Raw genomic sequence first — 19,993 nt, 5'->3', positions numbered from 1 at the left:
ATATTTCTCCCGAAGGTGTTGAGTTTGTTGCTGCTTGTTTGCCTGCTTTAGCAGGCATGTAATTTGGCCTGACCCACATGTGACTACACATTCTGTGTCTCTGCAGTGGGTAGCAACTCAAATTTTGATTTAGATCTTTAAATCCTTAGCAGGGCTGCTTGGAATTCACCTGGTTTTTGTTTTAAAAGCTCCGCATTGCTTAGATGGGGCCCTGCCCTCAGGCTAACAGCCCTAATGATGGGCTGTGTACCCAGGGTCATATCCTTTTCCAGGTGTCTCTCCCAGCTTTTGTCATTCTCTAGTGTCTGGAGAGAGTCATTTTTTATAAATGTTCCCTGAAGCAGGGCTTGCCCAGGAGTTGCTGCTCAGGACACCAAAAGTGAAATAAATGTTCATTCCTTCACTTTCAGTACTTTCCTCGCCTTCTAATTCCAAGTCTACGTCTTGCTGTGGTTGTATTACCATGCTAGCATTTGTGATGCTTTTCTTGTACCATTTTGGCAAAAACAAACACAAATGGGGATGGGGAAGTGGTGTTTTGTGTTTTCCTGGAGATTGTTCTGCTAACAATGTTAGTTACTAGTTTTGGTAGGCATCCCTGAACCTAGATTACCTCTGTTAGAGATCGCCAAGAGAAATACCCAGTTTTTATGATGAGTATGGACATTTTGGACCCCAAATTCCCACGTAGGCATTCACCCTGGTGAGCTGGGCTAGAAGCTTTTGGACTGCAAGAATTCCTTTTGCCTAGATGGATTTTGGCCTAAATTGCCTACTGCATGCTTCTTTTCTACAGTATTACCACTGGACCTTCTAAGCTACTGGGAGTAGGGGCAGAGTTGGTTTTTAGTGAGAAGAGGGACCTAGGCCACCTCTGAAACTGGAGTGGCACTGGGCCATATGACCACGTTAGCCATTGACATTCCTCCGGGGGCATGACCCAGAAAGCCTGGAAGGAGAGAGCCAGGCCCCAGCTATTTATAATCCCCTTTCCTTGCCACTGTGTATTTTTAACCAGACCCTGGAAGTCTGACAGAATGAGGCATTGAGCTCCCCCTAGAGGTTTTAGCATGTCACAAGCAGCAATTTTTATAAAGCAGTGTTGCTGTCTGTTTTCTTTGCTGGTGTCTACATTAGTCTACATAAAAATTAAGATTTGGTAAATAATCTGGATTGATTTCATATCCTGTCTCCTTTTGGGACCAAATCATTATTGCTAGAAATGGCTGAGAGCCTTCTGGGGACATGAGCCTCTGGGTCTGTGTGCAAATCATTATTCAACATTAAAATAGAAGATAGTTTTGTGATCACAGACGTGGAATTTAAATGTTGTCCTATGATCATGTTTCTTAAGTTGATTTAATGGGTGTGGATAAAGCTGCTGTGTTAGCATCGGATAGAATGGTTAAGGAATTAACTGTCACTCTAGCAACCCAGTAATTTTATTTTCTCCTCTGTATTTCAGGGTTTCGAAAAAACGATGAAATGAAAGCTATGGATGTTTTGCCAATTTTGAAGGAAAAAGTTGCATACCTTTCAGGTAAAGTTTAACTTTCAACTCTGCTTTATCCAACTGCTCTGACACAATGTCAGAGTCTGACATAATAAATGAATTCACTTGCCTCAACATATAAAAACATTGGCATTTATATGAATTTTGAACTGCTTTATTCTTGTAGCAGTGTTCCTGAAAAATTAGTGCCCAAAGCATTTTCTTCCAGCTATGAGGCACATGATAAGTCAGTCAGTGTTGGTGATGAAGATACATTTGTTTCTGCCATTCAACAAAAATTTGGCTGTTCTGCCCCAATCAGTTAAGTTTAAAAACTGATTTTAAAAAATCCGATTATTTCAGCAAAAGTGGTGGGAATGTGATGGTATGTAGATGGGTCCTGAATTTCTCACTTTGGTTTCTTGTACTCTGCACCTGCCTCTGTTGCTTTGTCTTTTGGGAGGCAAGGACGCCTGTTTCTCCTTGAGATCTACTCCTTTGTGGCTCTCTGGTCATGGAGTAACTAGGACCCAGGTGGTGATTTTACCAGCTGAGTCCATTTCTCTGTAGACCCAGTCTTTGAGGCCCTGGCCCGCCCGCAGACAGACTCTGGGCCAGTCCCTTGGGCTTTGGGCACCTGACTGCCCTCTCTTCTGCACGTAGATAGTCAGCGTTAGGCCCCTTCGGACTGTCTTCTTGGGGCCCCCCTCCCACATAAACAAAGCAGCCATTGGGTATTACACCTTTTGGGCACTAGCTCACTTGTTACCAAACAAAGATTTGCAAGATTTTTCTGCTCTATCAGAAAGTTCATCTGTAGATTGTGGTCACGTGCTTTTAGATGACTTTCCTTTGAGAATTTTTATCTTTCTCAAATAGGCATTCTGTGCTGATTTGTGTATCCTCTTGAACACATACCAGTTTTAATTTATAACACTGATAGCTGCTTTGATAAGTTTTTTGTGTCCTCTGGACATGTGATACTGCTGTATATTCAAGATGCAGCTTCCTGTGGTGTTTTTGCTAATCTTGCTTTGCTTCATGTTCAGTAATGTTTCTTGGTCCCTGTTAATATGGTTTGATTTTGTGGGAGTAAATCTAATTCATTATGTATTTGGAAGGTTCACAGAAGAGTGTAAGGAGTTCATGAAATGAAGGTGCTTTAAATTGTTGGAAATATATGGTGAAAAACAAATACTGGCTTACAATACACTGAGTTTTGAAAGTAGCATTTATTTGCTTTTCTCTCATCATTTACTGACAAACTGCATTGTAAGGACTCATGCCAGCTTTGCGAACCCCTGATTTTGTAGTTTACAAACAGAATAATTAAAAGACTCTACTTAAAAATTAGAGGTATCTGTAAGGAAGGCTTAAAGCCGAGTCCATGTGTTTATCAGTTTTTTATTTTTAAAGTCTGGGTCTGTGATAATAGCACCTCTGACCTCTCTTTGTGTTTCTGAACCTTTTGTTCCATTTTCTTTCATTAGCATGTGGAGATGGACATGTGAAGCAAGGTGGAAGGTTAACATTGGTGGGTTTTATTTGTATTCATGCTTTTATTAGGTAATACAGAATATATTATCAGCTGACATTTTTATATAGTTTACAGTCAACACTAAAATTTTACCTTTTAACTAATCAAAGAAACAAAATCAGCAGTCTTTTTGAGTTTGTCTTCAATGTTTAATAAAACCTTAAATTCTGCAGGGTTACATAAAGTTGGATATCTTTGGTGGGGTGGGAAGTTTTGCTTTTACAACAAATTAGTAGGAACTGTTTAAAATATTAGCGATGGTAGAGCTTCCAGCAGTGTTAGCAAAATGACGTTAGTAGATGTCACCGCACTTTTACAGTATTCCTAATTTATGACCAGAACTGGCAAAGCTGATTAGCATGAGCTCATTGCTCTTTGTTTTAGGCTTATTGTTATCTCCTTTAGGAAGGGAAAAAAAAAACCCATAAAATTAAGTAGAAATTGACTACTTGTGTTATATTACATTTTTTGAAAATTACAAAGAATGAATAAACTTTCCAAAATAAAATTTATCTCTAACTCAGGTTTTTTTTCTGTTTTTTTTTTTTTTTTTAATTGAAATCTAATTCACATACCCTAAAATCCACCTTTTTAAAACGCGGGATTCAGTGGATTTGAGTGTATCACCAGGTTGTGCAGCCATTACCACTAATTCCAGAACCTTTTCATCACCTCCCAAGAACCCCATGGCCACCCCCAATCCCCCAGCACTGGCAGTCACTAAGCTACTTTCTGCTCTGACCCCATTTAAAAAAAAATTAGGGAATATTATACCTTTGTAAAAGCTCTCCATGTGAATGGCTTTTAGTGGTTAAATCTAAGTAAAATGGCAGGGGCTTTGTAAAAGTAGGCCAAAAGATGAGTGATTTTAAAAGGTACTTATTAGGTCAAGATCTCTAAAAGCCCAATGATGAACCTGAATATTTCCGAACCTTAGTGTCTAGGTCTTCTAAAAAGTAATGCTGATTGCACTTAAGTAAGATAGAACCTACTGGCCGGGCGCGGTGGCTCAAGCCTGTAATCCCAGCACTTTGGGAGGCCGAGACGGGCGGATCACGAGGTCAGGAGATCGAGACCATCCTGGCGAACACGGTGAAACCCCGTCTCTACTAAAAAAATACAAAAAACTAGCCGGGCGAGGTGGCAGGCGCCTGTAGTCCCAGCTACTTGGGAGGCTGAGGCAGGAGAATGGCGTAAACCCGGGAGGCGGAGCTTTCAGTGAGCCGAGATCGGGCCACTGCACTCCAGCCTGGGCGACAGAGCGAGACTCTGTCTCAAAAAAAAAAAAAAGATAGAACGTACTACTTCCTTCATTTAGGGTAAACTCAGTGATTAAATGTCTTACCTGACTTCGTGTTTGAAGTCAAAGGAAAGTGCTGCGGTTTGACTGGATCACCTCCAAAGTTCAGATGTTGCCAATGGGATGCTGTTAAGAGGTGGGGCCTTTGCAGTTAGGCCATGAGGGCTTCTCCCTTGTGTGGGATTAAGGCCCCTGTAAAGAGGCTTTACGCTTGCCCTTCAGCCATATGAGGACGCAGCATTCCTCTTCTGCTCGTGGAGGATGCAGCCCTCACAAGACTACCGAACCTCGTCAAAATGCCCTATAGTTTATATTTAATGGAGTTTGCGTCTAATGGCATCTTACATATAATGTCAACTATTAGTGTGGTTCCTATGCCACTAGGGTTTGAGCCTTAGAAAATCTCACAGACAACCACCAAAATTAAGAACTCATTCTTTTTTAACTGTTTATTATGGAACATTTTAACATCAAAAGGAAAGGAAATAGTATAATGAATTTTCACAAATTCATAGCCCACTTCAGCAACTTGTTTTTCTATATTTCCGCTTGGTCTTCTCTTCACTCTGAATAATTTTGAAGTAAAATCCAGATATTATTTTATTTATAATATTTAGTATTTATCTCTTAAATGTAAGTGTTATTTTAAAAAAAACCCTGCAATACCAATAACAGACCTAAAAATTGAATGGTAATTATTTAATATCCCCCCAAAAACCCAATGGGTATTCAAATTTTTATGCTTGTCTCATATACATTGCAGCTGGTTGAGATGTCTGGTAAGGCTCTTTTAACCTGTAGGTTCTTTGTGTCTTACCTCCTGATGTTTTAGCAAGTGAGGAATCCAGGTGTCTTCCTGTGGATTTTCCTGTAGTCTAGATTCTGCTGGTTCTATCACTGGGTGGTCATTTAGCATGTTTCACTTCCCCCATATTTCTTGCAGACTAGGAGTTAGGTCTTGAGGCTTGATTAGACTGAGCCTTGATCTGGCAGGGAAGGGGGCAAAAATACTTAATGGGTGTGATTGTTTAGTTTCATAGGGAATTTTATTAGGAGAGTCTTATCTTGTTTTTATGGTGTTCATTGATGATTATTGCCTAGATCTAGTATTTAAGAATTGCAAGATAGTGGTATTTTCCTTATGTCCTTTCTTTAACTTGGATATCCCGTAAAGAGAGATGTCCAATCACCACTTACTTGATTGTCCTGAGAAAGACTTCATACAGGACAAGTAGGATAAGTGATTGGTTCTTGTCCGTAAGCAGTTTTCAGGCTAATGAAAAAGGACCATTGTTTGTTTGTTTTTTCCCCTGATAAAGACTTATTTCAAATGCATGATTTTAAATATATATGATGTTTTGATTATTGCACATTTTCTCTCGTATGAAGTTAAAATTGTCCCATCTTTGGCCAATGGGAGCCTCTTCAGACTGCTGCTAAGTTTTGTTTGCTGATGTGAGAAGATGTTTCAGGACTACTTCATATAATTCCTGCCTCAGATCTGGAATCAGCCATTTCTCTAAAGATCCCTGGTTCCTTTTAGTGCGAAACAGTCCACGCTGCTAGGGATATCCACTGGGTGGGCTGCTGTTTCTGTGTCTCTTTAGTGGACAAAGCTGGGGGAAAATACACACATGCATTTTAATAAGAAATGATATCATGACTTTATATTAAAATTCATAGTTCAAATATAGGATTATAGATATTTTATTTCTTCAGTTGTGTATTTGTGGATATCTGTTTCCTTAGTCTAAAAGTGTTAGTTCCTACCTATGTGGACATAATTACTTACTTTGTAATGCTAATGGTATTAGCACAGTATATAGCACAGACTACCAAATGTAATTTAGTATTTTTCTTGTTGTCTTGGTCCTGAGGATGTATGCCGTTAGAAATCTACAGACCTATTACTGTATTTTAAAGTCACACGAAGCAGTTCCTCTCCATGTGGATATGCCATCAGCTTGAAACCTGGAATCATTTGTTTTATTTTGTAAGACTTAAAACCCCAACTTGCTTCAATTTTAAGTAAAACTTAGCATAATTCCATAGTAATAACTAAAACATAGTTTAAAGTTAAGGTCTGGTTAAAAAAAATCTAGTTTTTGTTTTTGCCTTCTCCACCCTGTGCCTCCCTGGTAGGAAAATTTTTTAAAAAAGTTTTTGGTTTAATCCTTATGCTTTTAAAATATGAGCAATTCTATTGATCTTCCCATCTGTTTTCATCTTCTTCTTCTTCCCGAGATAAACAGAAACGTAATATGCCTCATTTTCTATTCTTTGCTTGTTTTATTTCAAAGAATATTCTGGAGATCAGTATATAGCAGCACATAATAGAGTTCTCATTTCTTTTTACAGCTGTGTATTACTCTGTTTTGTGTGTGTAACAAAGTAATACACAAATATATATATACCAGAGTAAGACACAACTCTCTCTATATATCTATATCTATATATATGTTTTTATATATGTGTGTCTATGTCTGTGTGTATGTGTGTGTGTGTATACACCACAGTTAATTCAGTCAGATGCCCATTGATGGACATTTGTTTTTTTTGTTGTTGTTGTTTTGTTTTTAGAATAGCTTTTTGGGGTGCAGTGAACATTCACTCTTATGTTGGGGGTGTTGACAGGAATGTGGGATTTGATGCCTTAAGGTTTGCTGGTACCTTAGTTCTTCATGGTCCAGTTTTGCAGAGTACCGCCTTTCCCCAGAAGAGAAGGGGAACCTTCCGTTCATCTTGGGTATTCTTGTTAGCATCCTAGCATAGTGGGAGCCAGCAGGGACTGACTGAGAGGACAGGAACTGGCAGGACTTTTCATGCAGGCTGCTGAATCTTCTCAGCCTTCAGTAGAAATACTCCATGAGCCAATTCCTGGTTCTCAGGACCAGGCAGCAAGAGGTGAGCCTTAGAAGGTGCAGGGCTGGCGAGGTGCTCACCTTGGCTGCTGTTAGAGCAGGAGTTTTTAACAGAGTTGTATTACTTTTATGGCATACTTAATAGACGTTAGCCATCATTTCTCTCTTTCACAAATTATGTCTTTTAACAGAGTTGTGTTACTTTATGGCACACTTAATAGACGTTAGCCATCATTTCTCTCTTTCACAAACTATGTCTTTCAGAGATTTCCTTGGCAAAGGCTGCTTTTTATCGTCAGTGTGAGTTAGACTGTTCCTTGGGAGTTGGGAATAGGAGGTTGGACAGTGGCTAAAGAATAGTTTTCAGTGGTGGTCTAATCCAGAAAGTGAAACAAGCGCTATGGAGAGAAAGATAGAGTTGGTTTGTTGAAATTTACATTTTACTCCTCAAAGCAAGCATGGCTTTCTTGCAAGTTCTTTGTAAATAAGTGAAAGGTGAGCTTCTAATTCTTTTAAAGAGAAAGAGGTGATTGTGAATCTAGATGTTTCTGTGGTCATCCTGGGCCACATTGCTCAAGAGACCAAGTCTCCTGGAGTTTTTTTTTTTTGGAGACAGAGTCTCACTCTGTTGCCCAGGTTGGAGTGCAGTGGCGCGATCTCCGCTCACTGCAAGCTTCGCTGCCTCCCGGGTTCACGCCATTCTCCTGCCTCAGCCTCCCTAGAAACTGGGACTACAGGCGCCCGCCATCACACCCGGCTAATTTTTTTGTATTTTTAGTAGAGATGGAGTTTCACCGTGTTTGCCAGGATGGTCTTGATCTCCTGACCTCATGATCCGCCCGCCTCAGCCTCCCAAAGTGCTGGGATTACAGGCGTGAGCCACTGCGCCCGACCTCCTGGAGTTTTAAGAAGAGGGAAATGAGGTCTCAGGGTTTAAGGAAATAATTGTCACACAGACATGTATAGCTATAGTATAGGACCCTTTCAGCCTTCTTTCTGTGATTAAAAAAACCTCAGTTTCCTTAGCATATCCATCAGGCATTTCTGCTAACTGATACCTGATAGGAGGTATTTTTAGTTAATGTTGTGTGGAATATGGAAAAATAATCCATTCAGCAAATGTTTGTTGGGTGCCAGTCTCATTGGGCATGAAGAGCATTGTGTATTCTTAAGTGAGCAAATGAAACAAAGATGCCTGCCCTCATGGAGCTTATGTTCTAGTGGAGGAAACAGATAGACAAAAAGAATATGTAAATTGTATCATTTTCTAGAAGATAAGAAGTGCCTTAGAGAAATAAGATTGGATATAGGAAAGGATGCAGGTTTATGTGAACAGAAAATAAAACACCATCATTATAAACAAAAACTGTTTTTGTTTTTTGTTATTTTTTTGTTTGTTTTGTTGTTGTTGTTTTGCTTTTTGACTAAGGCAGCATTTGGATAAGCAGATAATCAATGAGCTGTTGTTTGGTTTCAGACATGAAACGCTTCCATACATAGACATCCTGTGATGCTGGCAGCATTTCCTGTCTTTTTCATTTCATTGTAGAAACTAAGGCACTGATTTCCCATCTATAAAATGAGGCTGACATCTGTCCCGCCTGCCTCACCATGTGGCTTAGGGTTGATAACACACACATATGAGAGTGTATCTAATAGGTGAAGTTTTTATGAACTACAGTGCTGTTATTTTTACTAGTTTAGGAACAGGAACAGAACTTTGCATTTGTGACTTTTCTGCTTTATACCCAGATGCTATTTTCATTTGGGTACTTCCTGTGATGTTGGAAACCAACCTAAATCTTGGGGAATAGAATTAAACAGACACCTGTGTAGTTGATTTTAAGCTCCTTGAGGTTTAGTGAGCATGTTCTTCTGAACTATACTTCATCCTTTCTAAGATTTTTTCTTCATACCTCCCTGAGGAGGAGTCAGCAGAAAGTGATCATTAACCGTGTTACACCATCTATTAGAAGGTGCACCCTTAGCAGGGAGATTAGCATGTGAAAAGATTCTTACTTCCTAAATGATTTTTGATAAAATTGTAAAAATATCCCAGTGAATTTTCTGAAGTTCTTTTCTAGGAAAAGGAAAAGTGACAATTTTTCCTCTGTCTTAAAATTCAGATTCAGGTGTCTATAAGCTTTTCTTAGGACATGACTCAGCGCCTAAGTGGATGAACTTGCTAGCAAGTCTTAGGATACTGCTAGCTAGTGCTACCAGCCTGGGAGAAATCTTTGTAGTTGAAAGTTGGAAAAGTGTAGTAGAGACTGTCAAAACTTCTGCACAGAGCTGCCTTTAGTTCTCAGGTCTGGGGTGATCAGAATGGCCTTGCGCATTGTGCACACCTACTGACTTCCCATGCAACTTTCTTAGATTGGCAGATTTTGGATTCTACTTCTCACACCTGTGGTGGAGCATGCCTTGCTTGACTTGTGAGCTACGGTGACCCAGGAGGGAGGAGAGTGTAATGTGGGTCCCTATGGAATCAAACATTAGGCTGCATTTCAAACACATTTTAAAAATTCAGAGTTGTGGTCCAGAAAAAATGTTAGATGCCAGCTTTCTCTTTACCAAAGTGAGGGGAATGTTTTAATTTAAATAATACATACTGTATTTTTAATAATTCAAGTTTCTATAGTATGTGTTAATCTATGATAATTTCAGTCAAGGAGATTGACTCTTTTGAAAAGAATGAAAGGTATTGGGGAATGAAAAATATTGAAATTGTTAATCTGTTTTATCTTGGGGATAAGAGGTATTCCAAAAAATTAGAGCTATTGGTATTACCCTAAAAATCATGTCAGGTGTTTTAGAAGATCACTTGATAATGAGCAGTACTGCTTCTCACTTTTAATAGTACTTTTCATTCATAAATGTTAGCCCCCTCAAAGGCCCAGGAGCCCATTATTTAGTTATCCCTGAAACATTTTTACTACTAAAAAAGAACTATAGCCAGTAGTTAGAAAGATCATACAATTTTTTTTTGTTTGGGCGAAGACCTAGCGATGACAGTGTTGCACAGTTCCTTCATCTTTATTTAAGCTTTTGGAGCCTCAGTATCTTTGTAAGACTGGAGTGACAAAACCACTTAACAGAGTCATTGTAAAATCACATCAGAAAGTGTATGTAGAGCACGGGATACCCTACCTGGATCTGTTGGTACCTATGATTGTTGTTCCCATATAATACCTAAATTAATGGATTTAGAAATAATTTAAGGCGTTTCTAGATTACATGACTCAACAATATATGTGGATTGCTTTAAGTATTCCCAATCAAAATGAAGTTTCATTATTATTTAGAATGAGTACATAATTCCTATGAAGTTATGAAAACCATATTGGTAAAATATGTTTTTAAAATACCATCATCTTCTGCTGTATGTTTTTTGGCCTTCTCTAAAAGGAAAGAATCTTCTGTTGTTCTTTTATTTGCTTGCTTGCTTTCTCATTTTACCTCTGCTGATGATTTTTGGTGCACAGAAAATAATTAAGAGTTTTGTATTGTCACTTGAATTTTGCAGTCTCCTGAAGAGAGATCATCAGAGTTCTAAAACTAAATGGAGGATCCACTTGAAAAGGCTAAATTTTCTTTCTCTGTTTTCCTGACAACCCCGAAGGAAGTAATAAAGTAAATGTGACAATTTCACCACAAGTGTTTAGTGATACCAAACTGACTTCATTAGGGTTGTGTATGTTAACAAGAAATCTTTCTGCCTGCCTGTCTGTCAAAGCCACATATCCTGAGATTTGTACTCTTAGTGTGTGATAGAATGTTTCTCAAATCCTTAAGCTAATTGGCTTTAAAATTCTCATGTGGTTCTCTCACATGCATGTGTGTGGTTCCGTGTGAGAACCCGTTATTTAGGTAACTAAATAATGGGTCCACGCAAAGCTGGACCAGTGAGGGTCAGGTGCCATCCGTCCCAGATTATAAAGTCGTCATCAGCATAGTTTGGAAAATGTTCCTTTTGCTTTCGTTTTAAGACTTAGACCCATTTTGTTGATAGGAAAGAAAGAGCTTTGAACGTGGGGCCGTGGGGAAAAATGTGGGGGAGACTGACATAGAGGGCAGGTGTGAGGGAGGTGGTTGTCTGAGGTGAGTGAAACACATGGACGTGACAACTTTTTATTCTGTCCAAAACATAAAAACTGAAGAAAGGAGTTTTTCCCAAAACATTGGAAGAAAAAGACAAGGCTATATGTGGTACCTTCCATGTGGCCTGCAGAGCTCATTTTCTCCCAGACCCCCTGAAGGGATGACACGTCCTCACCGTGCCTCAGGTGAAACAAGGACTTCTGCCCTGTGCAAGTTTGTGTAGTTGCTTTAGGAATAATTTTGACAGAGTAAATGAATGATAACATAGGATTTCTGTCTTATCTTGTTTCTTTCTAAGTGTGTTCCTAATGTTCGTTTTTTAGGTGGTAGAGATAAACGTGGAGGTCCCATTTTAACGTTTCCGGCCCGCAGCAATCATGACAGAATACGACAGGAGGATCTCAGGAGACTCATTTCCTATCTAGCCTGTATTCCCAGGTAAGTTCTGTGTGACTTGTGCTTGTCACTGATGTCACATTTACAAGAGAGGTGGTGCTGTACTCATTAGAAATCAGCTAAATGGTAGCTTGAATTCCAGGCAAAGTAGTATAAAATGAAAATCATTATCTTTCTCCTTATAACCATTTTGTGACCATTATTGTCTAATGTAAAACCTTTTGGGGAGCAGGGACATGAAGGTAGGTGTTTTGTTGTGAAGAGCTTTGTGTGTGTTGACAGTGGATCTGGGATACTCAGCTGAGATTTCAGGATGTGGTGCCTAAGTTAGAAAGCCATCATTGATGATTCTAATACCATGACACAGAGGCCTGGGTGATGAGAATTGGATGCTGCTTTTGAAAATGCATTTCTGCCTTCTTGGCAAACGTTAGTTCTTTGAAAATAGTCTGTTGATATGTGGCATGAAGTTTGTGGGGCATTAAAAATCCTTATTGGCTATATATTGGGCATAGATTTGGGAATCTCTGTCAAAATTGAGACTCCATTGGTAATGGGAATTTTTAGCATAGATGCCAAAGAACATCAAAAAGAAGCAATGTTGTTTTTTCTGGAGAGTCCGAAAGTGGGGAGTCGTGAGTTACTAGTAGTTGGCCTGTGTGTATACTTGAGGAATTTAGAATCTGTTTCTGGGATTCCCTGGGAATGTATTCTATATATTACTCGAGTTTTATTTGTAGATCTAGCTGACAACTGGTGGAGGAAATTTCCTCCCTATATTAATGTATTAGTTCTTTCTCACACTGCTATTAAGAAATGTTCGGGACTGGGTAATTTATAAAGAAAAGAGGTTTAATTGGTTTAATGGCTAGGGAGACCTCAGGAAACTTATCATCATGGCAGAAGGCAAAGGGGAAGCAGGCACATCCTCACGTGGTTGGAGTGGGAGGCAGAGGGTGGGGGTAGGCGGGGAGGTGCCACACATTTTTAAACAACCAAGTCTCATGAGAACTCCATCAGGGGACAGCACTAGGGGGATGGTGCTAAACCATTAGAAACCACCCTCGTGATCCAATTACCTCCCACCAGTCCCGCCTCCAACACTGGGGATTACAGTTCAACATGAGATTTGGGTGGGGACACAGAGCCAGATCATAACAATGAATATCTCCATTTAATTATTCCAGTTATATTCTGGAAAACATAATACCACTCTGATAGAATCTAAGGATACGGTCATGCCTGGAATAGGAGATTTGGTGTGTGTTGCAGGTTGGAGGGGTGCCTGTCTACGAGGAAAGGGTGAGTCCTCTGGTGTCTGTTTTATTCCAGAAAGGCACATACTGAAGGCATCAGTGGTGGCCGTGGTAGAGTGAGAGGAGGTGTTTCCTAAGAGACTAAATGAGGACGCTGAGAGAAAACTCGGCCATAGTATGGGCTAGGCTAGATAGTGACCTCAAGGAACATGTTACAAGAGAATGATGTCATTCTCAGTAACAGCATACTGGGTTTCAAGGGTTGTGGTAAAGGTAATAGATCTGCCACAGCACGTGGTTCACGGCACTCTTAACCTGTATAGGTTGACACCAGCGGGACAAGGCAGCCATGCCCCTTCATAACAGGGCTGGCTGTGGCTGACGGCAATCAGCTTTCGGTCTTGATAGTTTGACTTGCCGGGGAAGTTCTTGGGTTTTCTGTCAGAGTATCCTTTATGAGAAAACTATCACCGTGTGGCATCAGCGACTAAGTGAGCCCTACGTATCTGGAGTAAGTTTTCCCTTTCTTCTTGTAGTTCTTGGGCAGCTGACCTGTTGAAATCTTAGAGTTGGGAAGTAGTTTAGAAGTTATTTATACTCACTATCATTTATAAATAAAAATAGAGTGTAAACTACTACTTACTAAGCTTTTACTATGTGCTGGGTCTGTGATAATGATGGAAAAAGAAATACAAAGAGCAGTGCTAAAAAAATAAATCACTGCCAATCAAAATGATGCTTGTCATATAGTTTAATAAAAACTAAAGTTGAATTTGATATTCACTCATGTGATTTTAAAAACTGACATAATTTGGATACTATATAGTGGTAACTTTGACAACTTGCTTTTTGGTCTTGAAACCTATGTTAATAGTAAATATTAAAAATTATTCATTTTATTGATACAAAAATTGGTTCAAGCACATTTTGGATAATCTGAATGACCCACTTAAAAAAAAATACAAAACGTTTTTTGTGGGAATTGTGAGAATACACAAAAGTGGAGAGAATAAGAATAATATCATGAACACACGTATACCCATCACCCAGCTTCAGCGTTTATCAGATTTTGCCAATCTTGGTTTTCTCTAATTATTCCCCTGACGTATTTTATAACAAATCCCAAAGATCACATCATGTCACTCAGAAATACTCATGTGTGTAGGATGACCCTCCGGCCACTGAGCAGTCACTTCATGTCAGTGCCTAGGTTTGCGTTTGCATTAACTGCAGTCCCAAGTGACAAGAAATGCCATTTTGCTTGTCCTTGATTAATGAGCAAATAAGAGAGGTGGAATTAACATGTAAATGATGCATTTGCTGAGTGATAATGGAGAAGGATTTCAGTGTAGTCCAGACTGAAAGAAGTGGCTACAAAGTGAGTCCTCTCTGGGCCCTCCCTCCCAGGGTCCTGCAGGTGCTATCCCTAGTGAGTGCATAGCAGCCCGGAGCGCTGTTTGGTTTTAATCAAATAAATTATGTGATACAGATTTTACCAATCTGTAAAAATCAGCAAATTATTGGTGTGTGGATTTCTTTGGACTCGTGAGTTTGCTTATGTGTAGTTTGTAAGTCTGATTGTTTGTTGTAGTAGAGTGGTATGAACACAAGGCGTTTCTACCCAGCTGTACATTTGTGTGTATGTCTTGGGGCCTGTGAGACCTTCAGCTGTGTCCAGTGCTCCCTCGTGCTTCCCAGATGTGAAGGCAGCCCTCCAGCCGTTCCTCAGCTAGACAGTCACAGGGCTGGTGTCATATGTGAAGGGACAGCATGGGCCTCAGAATCAGACTGACTGTGACCTGGGACACTTGACTTCATTTTCATTGCTTTCCTGATGTGAAAATGTTTGATAATGACCTGTACATTTGGGGATCATTGTGAGTATTGAGTAAAATTACTCCTGTAATTGTGCATGGTGTTTGACATGCCAGTAGCTTGCTCAGATATAGTGCGATGATTTTCTGATTTCATATTCACCCTTCTATTTTCCTTTAATTACTTTCCTTTTGACATGATTTCTAGAGGCAGATCACATTGTTTTCTTCTGCATGCCTTCTAGATTGTCTGTCTCCCGCACAGTTCAGCAGAAACATGACCTGAGCAGCTGTGAGGAGTTTGAGTATTATTGCTGGGGTCGCCCCTCCCTGCCTCTTTTTTTTAAAAAAACAAACAATTGTAGTAGCAAGGTGAGTTCATAAGATTCATTTGCAGTGAAACTTTCCACTGAAAGTGTGCGGGAGAAATAAGAAGCAGCAGCAGTTCTTGCTGCCGTCATTGCAGGTCCTGCACAGTGACATTAATCTCGGAATGTCTCTAGGTGGCTGTTTCCTTATTACTTGAATTGTAGTGCATACTAATTATGTTCTAGAACCTTCTGCCTTCTTGAGAATGATTTATAGTTGTTAAATATTAATAGATAAACCACTCTTACTCCTTGTTGTCCACTAATGATATGAAGATTTTTAATTGATTCATTCATAAATACTCATATAAGAAGATACTTTCTTCATCTAGGAACTAAACAAGTAGAGTTTCTCTTTTTTAGGGACCTGTGTTGACAGAGGACCTTAATTTTATGTAAATTTTCTTTATCTCACAGATAAACATGAGGCTCTTTGGTAAAAATGCTAAAATAACTGGTTAATAAGTCACATTTCCCAAAGAACAGTGCTTCTTAGGTGGTGGAAGGGCTTGGGGCCTTTCTCCTGTAGGCAGCTGTTTATTAGGCGCTTATAAATAGGGCTCCATAGGACTCGGGTTTGGGGATGTTTACAAGTCACTGCTGTCTTCATGGTGACTGGCTTTTAACTTGATAAAAACAGATGGATTGAAATGCTGTACACTCCCAGCCCAGTTCATATGCCATTTTCACTACTTAGGAAGCCGCTTGGTGGGAGCAGTTTGATCACGGAGGAAGGTGAATGGTTAATCCTCCTGTTAACTGTGCAAGCTCAGCATAGCTTTTGGTTTTGTTGTTCTGTTGTTTAAGCCTGGAGTCATTCAGGATTCCTTTTAAGCTGCTTTCAAGTAGAGGGGTTTTGTAGTTCATGTGCATACTGTGTAAGGCCATGTTAAGAGAAAGAAAGGCTTCAAGGGAATTTATCTTGATATGGGGAAGACTGATGGTTACAGTGCAGTCTACCAAACGGCAACTAGTAAAACAAGCAAACCATATTGACACCGTTTTACAGTCTCCTGTCTTCGGTGTACCTCTGGAGTAGAATACCTTACAGGGCAGCAGGCTTCCTTTGCAGAGCTCCTGGCCTCCAGGCACCTGCCTCTTCCTGCTTAGGCTGCCCTCACCCCAGTGCCTCCGGCGCCCTGGAGTTTCTGTGGAATGGAATCTGGCCGGACTGCAAACCCCATTAGAGCCCAAGAAAGTCTAGAATGCTTAATTTCTAGGACAGGAGACTTTAGGAGACATTTCTGGGAGTCCCATTTGCCTCTAGGTTTCATGAAGGAGGTCAGAAAACAAGTGATGTTTCTCCCTGTGGTATTACCTGGATTGTAACCCAGGACCTAATGGGGATGTGGAGGAGAAGTGATGGCGTGAGAGGTATTTGAACTCATTTTAATTTACATCCCTATGGGATAGTTATTAGAAGTTCATCACATCATTCCTAATCAGTTTTCAACATTTGGGTGATAAACTAGGCTGCTGGATCTGTCTGTTTTCTCCTCCTGGCTTTAAACACTGTGTTCCTCTGACTGTGAGCCACCCTCTGATTGGGTCCTACTGCTGGGCTCTAACCATACAGCCATTTTTTGGGGGGTGTTTATGCGATACACCCTCTTACTGATGTAGATGTCGTATATACTTTGCATTTGTAAAACATGGAAAACTAGTTACTCTGATAGTCTGAATCAAGATATAGAAGGGAATGGGGTGTGTAAGTGTGAGTTAATTGGGAGGGCGGAAGGGAGGCAAGATTGGGGAGTGAGCCTATGTAACAGCATGAAATTGGTTTTAATTTTGAATTAATTTTTGTTTGCATTACTTAATGATAGCAATTAGTTTTCCAGGATTTTAATTTAGACTAGTTTTTTTTTTTTTTTGAGGGGGGGGGAGGTAATTATCCAAAGCAGAAAAATGTCAAATGTCTTTTCTACCCTAAGGTACATTTATGTTTGGGGAAAACCACATATGCGTATTGAGTACCATAAGGTCCTAGGTATATTTCCAAAAAAGACCTTGCAGGCACTCGTTGCCTGGTTACTGTCTGTTGCAGGCATCAGCAGCCTGTGTGGACTGTCAGAGACCCCTCTGTAAGTAACAGTGAGGGTTGCAGTTGTTCCTTAGCTGTAGGGCCATTTGGAAGCTTGTATCACTGAAGTTGTAACCAAGTGAGACTAAGTATTTTTTTCACCTGTTCTTAAGGACACCTTGACTCTTGTTGCTCATTCTTTATTGCAGATTTGCTTTTTATGTGTTTTCCATGTAGCCAGTAGTTGAGATTTAATAAAATTAGAAGCTGGCACTTTTTTTTTTTTAAAAGTGCAATAATGTGGAGAGGAAGAGTATAGTGACTCCTAGCACTGCCTTGATGTATGTCAGAGGCCAGCAGTGTTAGCCAGCATTGCTACCAGATAAAGGCTTAGTACAGTTGTGGAACTAGATTAAAACCACAGAGCCTGCCAGAAGGGTGCCAAGAACTCCCAGGGACGGGTGGAGGGTATGGAAAACCCTGAGACAGCTTCAGGGCCAGGGATAGGGTAAAGGGAATAAAATGGAACATAAGAAAGCTCTCACTATTGCCAGCCATGCTGGTGGGGGATCATCTTCAGCACCTGGGGTGCTGGGAGTCCTGGGGTAACTGCTGTCCACAGGTCTCAGACTGTCCCGAGTCTGGGTTTTGCAGGCTGTCAGAGTTTTGTACCTGCCCAATGCTCCTGGAGACCTTTGCCCGCCGGAGTGACTGGAGGAGTTCATGTAATCAGTTAATGCACCAAGGTCAAGAGAAATGGGCATGGTGACCATTGTTTTCCTGAAAAGAAGACAAGATGCAAAACCATGAATAAAAAATTGAAATCTTAACAGGTTTTGCAGGTTGAACACGAAGCATGTGTAGCCTGGGTCTCTTCCTTTATGGTACAAGGGAGGGATGGGAAGGAGCTGAGCACAGTGTGCTCCTCCCCTGCCTCCGCACACGTCTGGCAGGAGAGGGAAGCTGGGTCTGTGGCACCCAGTGGGACTCTGAGCAGACAAGAGATGCACCCCGTCTTCAGCCATGTTTTCTTTCTCCGCAGCGAGGAGGTCTGCAAGCGTGGCTTCACGGTGATCGTGGACATGCGCGGGTCCAAGTGGGACTCCATCAAGCCCCTGCTGAAGATCCTGCAGGAGTCCTTCCCCTGCTGCATCCACGTGGCCCTGATCATCAAGCCAGACAACTTCTGGCAGAAACAGAGGACTAATTTTGGCAGTTCTAAATTTGAGTTTGAGGTAACTTCTCCTGTGTGGCTAGACCCACTAAACAAGTTGGTGTGGTTTACTAAAAGCTGTTGAGGCTAATGATTTTTTTTTTTTAAACCACGTATTAAACAGGAGCTGCATATCTTATGAACACATGATACGTAAAATTAGTTATTGCATGAAACAACAGAGCTACGTTCATTATCCAAGTGAATTGTTTTACCCACATGGACTTAGGTTTCAGTTCCCTTGGATTGGGTGATGGGCCGTTGAGTTGTGAGGCCTTGGCAGAGAAGCTTGCTTGCTGCCTTGGATTTCACTTGGCAAACAGCTTTACCAGGCAGCACAGTGGCTTTGCATGGTTACAGATTCATTCTCCTTGCCTCAGCCCTGGAGATGAGGGAATGTTACGGATAAATGCCCAACTTCAGAGTCCCTAAGTCTCAACCTGTAATGGATAATGGAGAGAATGCATGTGTTAGGCCTCTGATTTCTGAAAATGGAGGTAGTGTGTTAAAAACTGTGCAGAGTCCTGAATTCAGTTAGGTGTGGAAGATTGCCATCTTTCAGTGGTAAAAACAAAACAAAACCCTCAGCCCACTAATTATTTTCCTTCCCACTGTAACCTCCTCTCCTTAAGCTACCAAGGTTCTGACAGGGCCTTCGGTGCAGTTAGTTTAATGAGATGGTTATGGGAGGAAAGTCTTCCTGCCGGCTTGAGACTTGATTCTTGCTCCATTTGGAATAAGATTTTAATATTTTCTAATAAGAAGCTATGGTTTTTGGTTGAACACTTCCTCTGGCAAATCTGCTCAAATGTTAGGTTTCAGTGGATGTATTCATATATTTTAGGGTAAACAGTAGTAATAATATTAAACATCAGACAGTGTTAACACTTAATCTTTAGGTTATAATGCTATACTTTTCAAAGTGTTTGCACAGGTATATTACTTGGATTTTTTAATTCTTTCCATAGTGCTCATTTTTCTATCCGATATCTGAACTTAGTTTTAAATTTGAAACTACTCAGGAGGTTTACTACACTCCATCAGAAAGATGAACCCAGTAAGCCTTTTTCTTCGTAGAGAATAGGAAATAATTTCGGAGGACAGTTTATTGGGCATTAATTATTTTCTTGATGCAGAATTGAAAGTGCATTGTATTTAATTGTAAGTGTTTTAAGTAAAAATAATGGTCTGGCAATACAATTCATACAGGTTTTTCCAGTCTAGTTTTGATCGCTCCCTCTGGGCTCTTAAAGGCACCAGTTTTTCTATGGAACTTGTTACGCTGTTACCAGCCTTTCTCTGTCCCCGCCAGTGATTGCCTCTGTGGAGATTATTAGAAGTTCAGCAGGGCCGGGTGTGGTGGCTCATGCCTGTAATCCCAGCAGTTTGGGAGGCTGAGGTGGGTGGATCACGAGGTCAGGAGATCAAGACTATCCTGGCTAACACAGTGAAACCCTGTCTCTACTAATAATACAAAAAATTAGCCGGGCGTGGTGCTGGGCGCCTGTAGTCCCAGCTACTTGGGAGACTGAGGCAGGAGAATGGCGTGAACCCACGAGGCAGAGCTTGCAGTGAGCCGAGATTGCGCCACTGCACTCCAGCCTGGGCAACAGAGCAAGACTCTGTCTCAAA

General features: G+C 40.6%; 1 protein-coding gene across 1 annotated transcript in view; it reads left to right on the top strand.

Moving 5' to 3' along the window:
- Nucleotides 1–1,470: 1,470 nt before the first annotated feature.
- TRIO (trio Rho guanine nucleotide exchange factor) overlaps nt 1,471–19,993 on the top strand; it is a 237,590-nt gene continuing 219,067 nt past the window's right edge. The window contains exons 1-3 of the mRNA XM_011951774.1: nt 1,471–1,540; nt 11,615–11,729; nt 18,191–18,422. Of these exons, the coding sequence (XP_011807164.1) occupies nt 1,486–1,540; nt 11,615–11,729; nt 18,191–18,422 (402 nt within the window). The 5' untranslated portion in view covers nt 1,471–1,485. The remainder of the gene's footprint in view (nt 1,541–11,614; nt 11,730–18,190; nt 18,423–19,993) is intronic.

The sequence above is a fragment of the Colobus angolensis genome, unplaced genomic scaffold, assembly GCF_000951035.1.
Source record: "Colobus angolensis palliatus isolate OR3802 unplaced genomic scaffold, Cang.pa_1.0 Scaffold327, whole genome shotgun sequence".
Taxonomy (NCBI): domain Eukaryota; kingdom Metazoa; phylum Chordata; class Mammalia; order Primates; family Cercopithecidae; genus Colobus; species Colobus angolensis.
Note: the sequence above shows the minus strand (reverse complement) of the source record. Positions and strands in the feature narration are given on the sequence as shown.